The following is a 14,589-nucleotide window of genomic DNA, read 5'->3' on the forward strand; positions in this document are numbered from 1 at the left end:
GAACCTAAACGTGTTAAATAATTATCAAGGATTGGTGATTGGCATAACAATTTTATTCCAGCAAAAAGTGATGGTTTTTATGTAAATTAACGCATATGCACCTAATTTGAAATGTCCCACCTTCTTTCAATTTATTAGTAAATGTTTACAAGAATGACTTTTATTCTCTATTGATCATAGGAGATTTAAATGTTGACTTATATAATACGAATCGTCGGTACCCCAATCAAAAAACTTTATCTAAACTCATAATAAAACTGAGTTAGAATGACATAATTAGAATTTTGATCCCAGAAGATATTGTGTCATGGAGAATTGGCCAGAAGACTTCCCGAATCGTATTGAAAGATAAAAATTTTATCGACTAACTTCAAACACATTTTATTAATCACTTTAACCCTTCATTTAATTTAAAAAAAAAAACTTGTTCATCTTCTGATTCATACATTTAAATCTACTACCTTAGAGTTTGTTCGTAAAGAAAGAAAGAGAGAAATGTCGTTCCAAAAAGATATTGAGGAAATGCTAGGAAAATGTTCCTTATTTGTACATACTATTTCTTCCGATATTATAAACTTATTTTGATTCTCAGAAATTACTCAAGTGGAATTTTAAAGCAAAAATAGACACTTAAAATTTTACCTATAAAAGATTAAAAATAACTTCTTCCTAAACAATGTTTTTCTACATTTATCATCAAGAAAATTATCGAGGAAGGCAATATTATTACAGAATCTCGGGGATATTGAATCTTTTTCAGTTGTGCTTCCAAAAGACTGTTGGTGGTGAGATAGTCAATATTCTTCGGCCAAAATTAGGTAAGCACTCGATTTTTACTAAAGAAGTTATAAATTATTTTATCAAAAAGAACTTGAAAGATGGGGAAGCTTCAGGATCTGATGGTGTTAATGGCAAATTTTTCACTCAGTGCATTGATGGTGTTACTTCTTACCTGGTTGAGATAGGAAAGTCCATAGAAATATATGGGCATCTTCCACCTTCGTTGACTAAAGTCAGGATAGCCTTGATTCCAAAGAAAGATACACCTAAGGATGTAAATAACTGGAGACCAATTACTGTTCTTAATAAAAGCTGTAGAATCCTTTCTGGTAATCTTGTAACCAAAATGTGGCCAATTTTAAATTATAAGCTTGGTCGGGAATAGAAAGGATTCCTGAAGGGGATGGTGATTTCCAACCTATCATGGAATATTCAAATTGAGGGTATACAAAAAAAGGGTAGTTTTGGTGCAATAATTGCAATTGACTTCGGTAAGGACTTTGATACCATTTTACATGGACATATATTGAGAAAAATAAATAAACTCCTTCCTAGAAGATTTTCAACCCGATTAGAGCTCTTCTATTCAATGGTACGTTGACTATTGCATTATGTAATTTGGAAAGTGATCCAATAGTTTTTTAAAAAAGTTGTCGCCAGGGTTGTACTTCAGCTCCGCTACTTTTTGCTGTAGGGATTAAAGATCTTGGGGATACCATAAGAAAGAAGTTTGGGATTTTTGGAGTGGATTTTGGAACGTCAAACCATATTAGTGATATGTATACTGACGATATTACTTTGATATTGGAGGCAAAGCCAGAAATTCAATTAACCAAGAAGATTGAAGTTTTAATGAACTACTTCAAGAAATATTAAAAAAGGTCTGTTTTGAAGATTAACAAGAAAAAGATGGGATCAATTTGAAGGGCTTAGAATAGCTGATTGCTCTATCAAAAAGAATGTCAATATTTTAGAAGTTAAGTGAGAAATTTAAAGAGCTTCGAATACAAACTGGACTTATCTAAATTTTTTTTTAATTCTTGGATTCACAAATGGAAGAAATTTAATCTCCAATAAGGAATTGACCTCTTTCATTACCAAATTGTTCCTGCTACTCTTTATAAGGGAACATATATTCCATGGATAGCCGAGAAGGTCATTGACGAAGAAAATTGCCGGCTCGATGTTAAACACGGTTTTGCATGCGATTGCGAGTTGCCCGACACTCCAAATTTTGATAGATTTTATCACAATAAACATAGCTGGAATTACAGATAAATTTATAACGTCTTTAATTTTATTTGGCCTCTCCTTAAAAATCCAAAGTGCAAAAGCTATGGAATTTACCTTCTCAATCTTACCTTACTGCTGCTGTATTATAATTTCAACGTCAGCTAAAGGAAATACAAAATGAAACAACATAGCTCAATGAACAATGACTTCGGTAAAAATTATTCTCTTGGTCTCAATACATGTAGATTCGCGCCTGTTCGTTCGTAGAGAAGTGCAATTATTATATGTATATAGACTTCAATGGCATCCCTAGATAATGGTTTGCTTTGCAAACATAAAAATACCCTATTCATTTTGCTGTAAACTATCGATTTCTTTGTCTCACTTGATCATGGCTATTTCATAATATATATTTGTGATAAATAAACAAAGTAATAAGTTGTACTATATTTATGCTCCGTTTTCAAAAGGAGAGGAACACAATTTTTTTTTATCCCTCCTCGTTGTATATATATTGGTCATATTACTATTACAAGGTAGAAATATTGGCAATCATATACAAATAAAAATGTCTAATTACGCTTTTAATAAAATATTAATTACTAAGAAATATTATAATACAATATTGGATATAATTATCATTGACAAATTTAGCTAATTACCAGATGATTTCGAGCCTTTTTTTCTTTCAATTTTTTTGGAGTAAAGATTGCGTGATACAATAAAAGTTACAACGTGGGGTCAGATGGACTAAGTGTCATACTGTATTGTTTACTTAACTTAATCTTTGAAACTCCATCTGACAATTTAAAGGAACAAAAAAAAAATGAAATAATAATAGCAACTTTAGAAAATATAAAACAGTCTTACCAACAGATTACCAAATAGAATACTACTCAAACGCGTAAAGGTCATATTTTATACAATTCTATTAGTACCTATTTATACAATTGTACATATTAAATATATTTTTGTAATTAACATTTTTTTAGTTAAAAGAAAGAAAAGCCTGAGGCAAATTTAATGATATATTTTATACCTACATTTCACTCTGAGGAAGGGGATTTAAACGAGAATAAAATATAAAAGTTGAAACTTTTCTTTTTTGTGAGAGACATCAAAACTTAATAAAAAATATTATAAGACAATTTATTTTTTTATTTTTCATTCAATGTCTCTTTTAAATATTAATTGTATAATTAATATAACAAAATATGGGTAAATTATTTTTTTAACCCTTTAACAGATTGATCTGATAATCAAAACAAAGTCCATTTTTTGGGAAACAATTTCTAAAAAATGACTATTTTTTTAATTAACAACCGCAGATTGTGTAATATAAAATAAATAAGGTTTTTACCTGAGAGACACCATATTAGCTTTTGATATTTAAATTTTTTAAGAAGGAGGGGAAGGGAGTCATCCATCATTTTAAAGTTAATGAAAAAGAAAAAATATCTCGAAATTGCAGACCCATGGATCTTGAATAAGTGAATGTATTGATCTTTTGCTAAAATTAAATCCATGAATCCCTTTCGTTCTTCAGCTTCAGCGTTGAAGTCATCACGATCATTGATTTACATCGGTCAAGAGACCTTGAATTTTAGGAACTACATTTAAAACTTCCAGTTGATTGGGGGGGGGATTTAAGGATTTTTTATGATGGATGGAGGAAGAAATATGGGATATTTTGAAGTCCGCTACATCGAGAACTAACCACTTTTTTACTAATCAACGGCACCTATTCAATATAAAGTATATGAGTGGTCTTTAAGATAACCAATATATTTTATTTACAAATACATGCCACTTACATCAAAACAGGGGCATTTGTATTCTTTTTTTTTTGGGGGGGGGAAGGGGGGAAGAGGTTCTTTGAATTTTTTCGCAAAATTTCAAAATCAAAGGACGTATTATTTTTTACAAAAAGAGATCCATAAAAAAAATTCTCATTTTTTCTTCTAAATCAATAATTTATTTTTTAGTAAACCCAACCCTGGGGATTTTCCTAAAATAACAAACTTTTCTAAGTGGAAACCTCTGGGTCATGAAATCTATGAAAGCCGAATGATGAAGGATTCACTCACTGATTATTTATTTTTTTACTTTCGAAGCAATTGTATTCTCTTACTTACTCTTCCCAGGCAGATTCAATTTAGAAAAAGTATCAAAAGGAATAAGAAAGTACAATATTAAAAATTGAAATTTTTCAGGGGGGGGGGCTTAAAATTTAGGAAATCGAATTCAAAAAGCTTATTAATGTTTTGGACAAACACAGATAAGGGAGGCAGGGGGCTCAATTTTTTTTTTTGACTTTTTCTGGATTTTATAATTGTATGACCCCTTAACATATGAAAGACTTTTATCCTAATGTAATTGAATCTAACTGGTTATCTTTCTGAGCATTCTTATCCCAGACTAAGTTCGCTAAAAGCATCCAATTTTTATATTAACAAATGTTTCTTTCTTTGATATTGCGTCTGCCACAAAAAAAAAAAGTCGAAATTGAAAACAAAATATATCATGTAAAATATTCTATAGGGGTTCATTTCATAATCCATTTATATATAGACAAAATTATACCCTTCCACTGCATAAGAGAAATGAATAAGAAATAAGCTTAAAATTGCTCAATTATAATTAAAAAGATGATCATATCGTTCCGGTTTAATCAAATTTAGTTCAAAGATAAATAAAAAAAAACTTTACACAGGAAGCTCTTATAAAATAATTATCGATATTGTTGATATATAGAATGTAGACAAATTCTAAGTGCCATATAAAAGTAATATCAAGATAAAAGCAATGGGATTTTTTATAAAATTTTGCTACTATGCTACATTTTAAAGGTTAATATTAGTTTTGTGAGGCTCATTTAAAGGCCGACTTTTTCCAATACTGTCTTAAGTGATTTTTTCTAGATCGGTTTGAACTTTATTTAGGTCTAAATCTTCATTTTAAATCATAGATCAAAATTGTATTGCTTCCAAATCATTGACCGATTTTTTTCAGTTTCAATCTTTAGACCCATTTTCCCCTATTTTCATTGATGAGCTTTAAAATATGATTCATTCAACAGTTTTAACATCATGTGACGTTATTGTGCCGATATTCACAATTTTAAAAGACAACTGACGTCATTTTATAATTCATATATAACTTTTGTCAATAGCGAATTTTAATTGAGTCCGACCCAGACCGATATATTTGTAAGACCAATTCAAACTTTTTTTTTCTATTGAACTGACCTAAGTCGATTTTTGTAGAGATAAGTTGATGTTAAATTTCTTTCAAGGACTAAATAAGCTCAAAACAATACAAATCATAACAGTCTAAGAATTTCAGACTGAAACCTAATAATTGTAATTCTAGACATGAGTTTATATTGAACATGACGATTATTTTGTGTCAGATACCATTTGTTTAGTGAGTTTATGGTCAAAACAAAAGGTGAATGTCCCCTTGTTGCAAGTTCAAAAAGAGCTCAAATTCATTTATATAGAGTCTCGCATTGAATTTTAAGTATTCTTTGACAAGTACAAGTACTTAAATACTTATCATTTATTACTTTACTTCATAGATACATCTGGTCAATATTTTATAAAGATATTGGAGTTTATTATTAGCTTTTTTATTTCAATTTGTGGGATGAGTTAAGATACCCACAAGTTTAGGACATACTTTTGAATCTTTATAACATTAAAATGGCATGAATTGATAATGACCAATAAAATATGTACATATTTTATTCTTTTTATGTATAATAATCAATTTGGCTACTTTTCATGAAATCTGTGACGCACCCAAAGGGTTGATAAGAATATTTATTTATTTGTTGGTTTGTGTGTTAAATACTACAGGTAGTACTCAGCAGTACTCTCAATTATTAGGCGTTGGCAAATATACAAATTTTACTTTAATAACATATGTAGAAGATAAACTCCAACGTGGACTTGATATTACTTTCCGTTTTTCATGAGGACAATCACACGTAGCTACTCACTCAATACTTAATACATTCTCTCCCAAGAATAAAAAAATAACAATAACAGATTGAAAAACAAAAATATATGATGAACCAGTGAGTACTTTAGCTGGTTGGGAAGACTAATCTAAAGTTACATTTATCTTTTGAAATTTTATGAAATTACATCCTATTTTTTTCTTTTTTAATATTAGTTGAACTAAACGCCTGTGATTGAGAGGTTGTAGGCCCCTCCGCCCCCCAAATTAAAGAATTTTTGTTCTCCCTCCTTTTCTTTTCTTTTTTCTTTTATCTTCTTCGTTTTTCTTATGTCGGAGGAAGGGGGAAATCAATTTGTATGTATATTAGTTGGCGTTATAATAATTTAATATTTGAAATTTAATTTAATTTTTCAATTTTCTTTTCCAAAAAATTGAATTTTGTGTTAATAGTTCAAGATTTTTGAAATTTTTCTCCAAAAAATATAATATTTTAATTTCTTTTTGAAAAAACTTATTTTTTGAAATTTAATTTCTGAAACTTTAAACTATATTTTTAAGAAAATCTATAAGAATTTCCCTTAAATTGTATATTTGAAAATTATTTTTTGAAAAAATCTAATTTTTTGTGAATACCTGGGGATTTTTGAATTTGCTTCAAAAAAATGATTTTCAGTTCATCTTTGAAATTTAATTTAAATTTTTTTTCCAAAAAGTTCATTTCTTTAAAAAAATTCAGAAAAATGTAATTTTGAAAAAATTTGCGAAAAAATGTTAATTTTGGAGTTTTATATAATAAAAACTCCATGTCATATAATGAAATAACACAGTTTTTTTTATGGAACATCTATTTAGATTGAAATAGGCTAGAGTTGATGTTATTATAAATACCCAAGAGTGAAATATGTTTTATTTATAGCGATTTAGCTACCATAAGGATTCTACCCCCGACCCAGCTAGACAATTCTTTTATTTTGAATTGAAATATAGTCTCAAAAAATATAAACTTGTTTCTAAGTTCCCACCTGTGGTTATTGTTAATATAAATTTGTTCATGTAAGAATAGCTATTATCCAGATTTTATTTAGATTAAAAAAAAATTATAGTATTAATATTTTAATACTTTTTATTAATATTCTAGGAATAAGTTTTCCTCTATGAACTATATAGTTATTAATATGAATAAATAACTTATATTTTGATGAATTGGTTCACAAGAAAAATTAACGTAAACTAGAGAACTGCTTTTTTATCGGTAACTAATCGATAATCAGCAAAATATAGTGATAATGTTTTTGGTGTTTAGTTATTACTGAAAAAACTTGCACGCTAAAAAGTGCTAGGGATTTACGAAGCTAGTAATATATGAGCTACATGCTCAAATACAAGACATTTATTGTATTTAGCAGCATGTGCTGTTACATATATTTAAAATGTGTTCATCCAATCTTGAGAAAATGCATTTTAAATGTTCAAAACCACCATATTTTGAAGGTCATGTTTGACAAAGAATAAAACCTTTTTTAATTGTTTTCACATTATTTGAAGCTAAATAATGAAGGTTTAATTTAGAAAAAGTATTTCATTATTAAAGGTTCACAGAATAATGGTTTGAATACAGTTTTACTGAAGAAATAAATTAATAAGAGGTTGATAAAATAATATTTGAAAGCTTCATTTTGTGGGTATTTATATTTGAATTTCTTTATTATACATACAATTAATTCATTCTAACCGAGTTTTAAAAATATACCACTTAACCTTGATAAATTTATGCTTAAAGACATTTAAAACAACATTGTAGCTTAGCACTGCCTTTTTGAACCAAATACTCTTAAGCGCAACTCTTTAATTTTTTAAATCTTGGCAGTGGGCTCAAAGCTGTAAAATTGTAAAAATATATGCTGATTTCAAATTACACATTCTCATAAACAAGATTTGATGAAAAAAAAACTCAATAAAGATTCGTGAGTAGCTCATCAAGTACTATTAGAATTAAATACTTAAATTTAAGAATATTTTGTTGACTAATCTAATCTCCTGACTATTCGATTGCACATAATTGTTTATCTGTATAAGTCTAGTTTAAACTGTTTAATACTTAATTTTGAATATTTACATATATATTTGTACATAAATGCATTTTTTTTAAAAGAATTTAATGCAAACCAAAAGAAAGGGGAGAATGTGCTAATATAACTGAATAAAATATTCTAAAGACCAAATACAATAACGTCATAATTTATCATTTATCTTCTATGATTCTTGCAGATAATTTTAAATAAATATCAAAAATAAACACATACTGGAAACATAAAACAACGTCATAAATTTTAATGCTCTAGTTTGGTAAATTTAAGGTTTATTTCATGTCAAACAACAATAGAAATTAATTTGAGCATTTATATGTAGAAAAACTCTACATTTTAACTTCTTGAAAAATTGTATTTTTCAAGAAGGACATTAGTAGCTTTCATCATTACAGAAAAAAAAAGGCTTAGCCCAAAATTACAACACTATTATGTAATTACTAGTATAAATATGATTATTTTATAAAGACAGAGTTGGGCATCAAAACGTGGACTGTTTACTAGTGTTAACTTTATCATTAATATAGGAAGGTTTAGTGATTATTTTTTGACATTCTAGTTCAGCCATCCTTTGTTCATAAACAAACTAAATAAAAATTTCGTCATCTCCTCATAGCGAGTGAGCAAAAACCCAAAAAGTACGAGATCTCAGATTTCCTAGATCCTGAAGTTGAGGTGGCGAGGATTATTGACATTTTGAAGTGTTCCAGTAGCCTGGGTTTCAATGTAGCAATAATGAAGCAGAAGGTGGAGGGCACAATTTGAAGAGGGACCCGGAGTTCCTCTCCAGCTCAGAGAAGAAGATCGAAGAACACACCACCAAATCGATTAATCTCTTTTCTTACGACATTTCCATCGCTCTTAGAACCATCAGGAGGGCCGGAAAGGAAAACTTGGGATTGTACTCATACATAGGACACTACTTCACATTTAATTTATTCCCTAAGTGTTAACTAAAAAATAATTATGCTTGAAATGCCTCGCGCACAAACTCTCAATCAGTTCGTGTCTCAATAAAAAAAAAATATGACGTCATCTAGGACCGAAACTTGTATGTTTTAAAACTGATATGCTGGACTTAATTGGACCTGACCGAGACTGAATCGGGCGGACTGCAGTCTTCAGTCATAAATATGGATCGAAAAGACACTAATTTATATTATAAAATATACGATATATAGAATTGTAATACATATAAATTTTATATTTATACTCTTTATCATAGCTGATTTTTAACGCAGCAGACTGAGCATTATAATCTATTACAGCCTTAACATGCCAACAACTAATCAATATCTCTGTGTATTTATTTATCGATGGATTGGACTTATGACTTTTATAATCTTTAAATGCATAAAAAACAATATTAGGTAGATCTAAGTATATTGTATTTCCGAGTACGTTCGTGAACCATTAACAAATAGACCTGCATCTTTCCCACATTTCCTCTTCATATTTTTAAAAACATATATAACATATGTATGTAAATATACATTTCAACCATGTACCACCATAGTACTACATTACTCATTAACTATGCTTAAAGAACATGCTCCTAAACAAGAATTATTTAACCATAAATTATATGGTATTATATTTATGTGGTTCGTTCTTTTTTATTTCTCTTCATTTTGTTGTTGTTTTGATCCACTTTTGCAAATAATCCATGCTGAAAATAATGCAGATACTGTCAATTTAGAATCAAATAAATAGTTTGAAGTTGTGTAAACAAGTATTTAAGGTTCATAACAAGAAATTGAAATAAGACTAAGACATCTGTTGACAGCCATATGTATAGTGTATTAAAATGTCCTGGAAAACGGTTGCAGCTTTTTTTTAAAGGGAATCTGGACATGATTTTTTTATTTTCCAAAGCTGTCATCATTACTGTTTAATTCTTGAAAAGGGAACATAATTGATCATCGCTACTTGTCCAATGTTATTTACTATTATTTATTGACAAGATCCCTGTCTGCTCCAACTAAGCCCCCCGAAATATATTTTTGATTACATTATTATTGTATTTATATTTGACTTTATTTTCATAATAATGAAACCCTTATTGCAAATCTTATTTACAGTGTTGTATGGAAAGGAATTTTGCTAGGACAACTCATAGCACTTCTCTTATGTACCATGGCAGTGCTCTGTACCATCCTTGTAGAAAACTACAGCATCAAAATGGCATCAGGTAAATATTTATTATAGAAGTCTTGGGTGTCTATTGCAAAATCTTATACCAGTCCGAGACCATTTTAATGGGGCCGGTAATTTTTTGTTAAACTATTTTTCCTCAGGACATTTTCCAACAAGAATATTTCGTCTTAATATATAAATTAATGATGGTTGTAAGGTGTTATTGCTTATTTTCGGTTTAAATAAATATTTCCTTTGATTTTTTTAAATCAAAATATATAATATTTATTTCAATCAAATGCATTAAATATATATTTTTTGTTGAAATAATGATAGAATTATGCACCTGCCTCATATTATGCTTGCTTATTAATCTATTAGTATTTTCTAATATTAATAATTAATTATATCTAATGATGATTACTAACAAATAAGGGATTAGCAATTCTTCTATTCGAATAATTACTGTGTGTTTTTGTTTTTTTATCATACTAATTTTATAATACATATTGTCTCTGGTTCGAATTCATTACATAGTGAGATTTTTTTGATGTATGTATTAAAATTTTGGGGCATCATTCGATCATTTTTCAAAAAAAAACCATTTAATGCGTTTTCTAGTAATACACATAAAAAATTCAGAGGGAACATCAATTTTAACAAAAAATAACAAAAATGACGAATAAGTCTCATATATTATTATGTTAAGGCAAAATATCCTTGAGGAAAAATGGGTTTAAGGCTGAATGTCCTGAGGCTAAATGGTTTTCGGTAAAATTATCTAGCACAAATTTTAATAGAGGTTGTTTTATTGTATTAGTTTGTAAACAAAACGACAAAGAGTCTTGCAGCCTTGCGGCATAATAATACAACTACCTAAATGATAATATAAAATATAGGTTTACAGGGTTAAGAGGTAAATGTGGAATGTTAATTTTATTATTAATGTAGGAATGTTTGGCAATTATTCGTTGAACTTCTGGTTCAGCCATATTTTCTGTATTGGGATCCAAAGGGATGTGGCCACTTCCTCACCAGATTTGAACTATGTACTTTGGAGAGGAAAACAAGATAACTCCAGACACACTGAAGGCTACAATAGTAATTGTGAGGAGCGAATTGTGTGAAGAGTTTGCCATCAACTCTTATGAGCCCTTCAGGAGAAAAGTAAAGGAGTAGTGAGTCATTAGGCCTACAGAGGTTTCATTGACAATTACTCTATATAAAAAAATATTGAAGTCGTTCTAAAGAAACCACGTTTTTCTGTCCAACCCATTAAGCTAGAGGGCGCCGTAATTTTTTTCTTAATTGAAGGATAAAATAGAATACACTTTTTTTAATTTATTTATATTGTGCGCACAAGATACAGGCTACGACACCACCTTACTAATAATATTATTTTTTAGTTTACTTTTGTCCATTTTAACTCGTTCGATCCAGCTTTATTTTGGACCAGTCTGTTCTACTACAAAAATAGGTTTTGAGGATCCGTTCTATCTCAATTTATTTAAGAAAATACATTTCAGGAGAAAAAAATGACATGTTTTTTGTACAAAACATTTTAAAAAATCGGTCTGAGTCAAAATATTGGTCTAGAAAATATCACTGAAGATCGAAACGGACCAAAAATTTGTTCTCTGACCGAGTTTGAACAATATTAGTAATCTGTTCTTTAATTATTTAATTGCATGCAATTCAACTATTTTTTATCTAGGTATATATTTTTTATGTAAGACCTAGACTCAAATCCTAATTATAGTAATCATCTTAAGATGATAGCGGTATTTCTAATTAGATATCATAGTTGTGTTTATATAAAACATACAATTAAATGCATCAGTATCTATAAAATTAAAAATTAGTATTTGTTCTCTTTTTTTTCATCTGATATTTAACCAATTTTCAATAGAAATAATGAAATAAATAACATGATATGCTATTTTTAGCACTCTAAAGAATTTAAAAACATATTAATATTTTTGTACTGTCCCAGATATGATGCTATGAGTAAAAAATGGTACTTTTTATATTCAGTTTATCAGTTAAAAATATTATGCATCTGATTTTTAAAAATGTTGTGGGTATAAAATATGCTCAAATTTTTGCAGTTTCCCTATTTTATCAAACATAACAAATGAAAAAGTTCCTCCTTTCTTCGAATAGGGTTAAATTGTGATATGTAATTTTCGAAGAAATTACCCCTTTAGCCCCAAGATACAATTTTTTAATATATAGAGAGAGACGCACCACAAATTTTGATTACATATTAGAAGTGATATGAAGAGAGCCTCTTGCGTCGAGTGTCAATTACCCCAAATCATGTTGGTTTGCAAACTGTATTTATTATACATTTATTTTCCTAAAGCTGTCATCATTTATTCTTAATGTCACAAAATGCACCATTCTATTAATTAATACCTTTTTACATTGTTATCGTAGTGATGTGTTTATAATGAATAAAATATAAGCCTCTCGGACTCTTCATTTCCTCCTTTATATAGGATTCCACACATATCAGCTCTCAGAATTACCATATTTTCTGACATTTTTTTTGGTGTGTTTTTAAGCTCACCGGGGATGCCTCTTTTTTCACTTCTCTACTAATAATCTAAAAATATATTGTACTTAGAACTGGATACAGCCTCCTTATTCTAAAGGAATATTCTGACTTATTTTTGTAATACCAATTGTCCAGATGTGAATAACCACCATTTTTTGTTATTGTAAAAGCTATATAGATGAACTAAGTAGCCAAATAATTGGGATTAAGTGAATTTACTTTGTTTGTTTAACAATAGAGTGCATTACTAATTAATAAGAGAAAGCAAAGCTGGATAATATAATTTAATCTGTGGAGGCAAGGCAATAAACTAAAAAAACATATGGATAAAAGATTTTACAAACAGAGGGTAGTATTATTATTTTTATATTGGCTTTACCTGCAAAATATGATTGCTCAATCATAGAACTCTAGATATCTGGAATAATTACACAAACTTTTTATTCCCACATGAGGGGAATATAAAATCAATGATTGGTTGAAAAGAGGGTAAAAAAAAATAATCAACCTCATTTTTACTTAATTCCTTGAAGAGGAAACAAAACAAAAATAAGCTAAGCCGCATGCGTCCAGAATTTCATGGCTCTAATTAGAACCAATAGGAAAACATAAATATATTTAAGGAATAAGCGCTCTAAAATACTCACTGTAATGCTTGTGACCTGTATAAAATACGGGTTGCTGATATGTGAAACAAAACAAAAAAAGGAAACAAAATGACAAAATACACACATATTTTATGTTACATAGTCATTACCGTTGGGGTTGGGTTTGACTTTTAGTGAACCAAACTAATTCGGCCATAGAAAGATTTTGGTCTGGATCAGTTTCATTTGACGATTCTATAGATAAATTGTTGATGATGACGTCATGTGTATTTCAAAATTGTGAATATCGAAATAATTACCTCATATGAAGTGAAATTTGCTCTATAAATTATATTTGTACTGCTCATAAATCAGGATAGGGGTGAAAATCGGTAGATAGGTTTAGACAAAAAAAAATAGTTTAATACATAGAGATCTCAAATACTCGTCAACAATTTGAACATGATTAAAACAACTTGAGAAATCATTTGATGAGTCTGGAAGTACTTTAGCCCGTTACTAAATCTCAATGAAAGCCAAATTAATTTTTTTAAATTGTATATAGAGTACTTCTCTGTTTTTCTTTTTTAATATGAGTTTAAATAAATGACTGTGAGATTTCATTCATTTCGTACAGTGGTCCTTGTATATCATATTCTCCTTTCCCCTCTATATTACATTTTTATATGATATAGGTACATCAGGGAGTAATTTATATAGCCTACTCTATGACTGTTTTTCATACATTCAGACAAACATAGAGATAAATGTTGCTTTATAAATATAGATCAATTAATAATATAATTCAGCCTCTCTCAGCCGCTTCGCTTACAAACTAATATAAATTTTTTTAAACCATGTTCCATGCTACTATAAGATGAGTTCTATCTATAGTTGACCTGTTGTAGTATCTTACATATTTCTAAATAAAATAATGGTTCTGTAAAAGTAATCCTTTGAAGGAAAAATAAATAAGTAATTGAAAACCCATTTAATTCTATATATTTTTTTATTTTGTCAGGCATGAGTCTTGGTACGTATATTCTCATGGGTGTAATATATTTGTCTCTACACTTTGCAAGCAAGGACCGCAAACCTCTTTCATCCATGATTCGAAAAAATGGGATTCGTTATCTATTTTTGGCTATCGTTGACGTCCAATTCAATTACCTCATAAATCGATCTTTTCAGTATACTACATTGACAAGCATTCAGGTAAGATGACTAAAAACACAATATA

The 14,589-nt window shown here is 28.9% G+C and overlaps 1 protein-coding gene across 1 annotated transcript in view; it reads left to right on the top strand.

Annotated features, from left to right (window-relative positions):
• LOC121121667 (solute carrier family 35 member F2-like) overlaps window positions 1–14,589 on the top strand; it is a 221,402-nt gene that overhangs the window by 144,489 nt on the left and 62,324 nt on the right. The window contains exons 3-4 of the mRNA XM_040716632.2: window positions 10,148–10,257; window positions 14,371–14,564. Coding sequence (XP_040572566.2) covers window positions 10,148–10,257; window positions 14,371–14,564 — 304 coding nt within the window. The remainder of the gene's footprint in view (window positions 1–10,147; window positions 10,258–14,370; window positions 14,565–14,589) is intronic.

This window comes from Lepeophtheirus salmonis, chromosome 7 (genome assembly GCF_016086655.4).
Source record: "Lepeophtheirus salmonis chromosome 7, UVic_Lsal_1.4, whole genome shotgun sequence".
NCBI classification, from domain to species: Eukaryota; Metazoa; Arthropoda; class Copepoda; order Siphonostomatoida; family Caligidae; genus Lepeophtheirus; species Lepeophtheirus salmonis.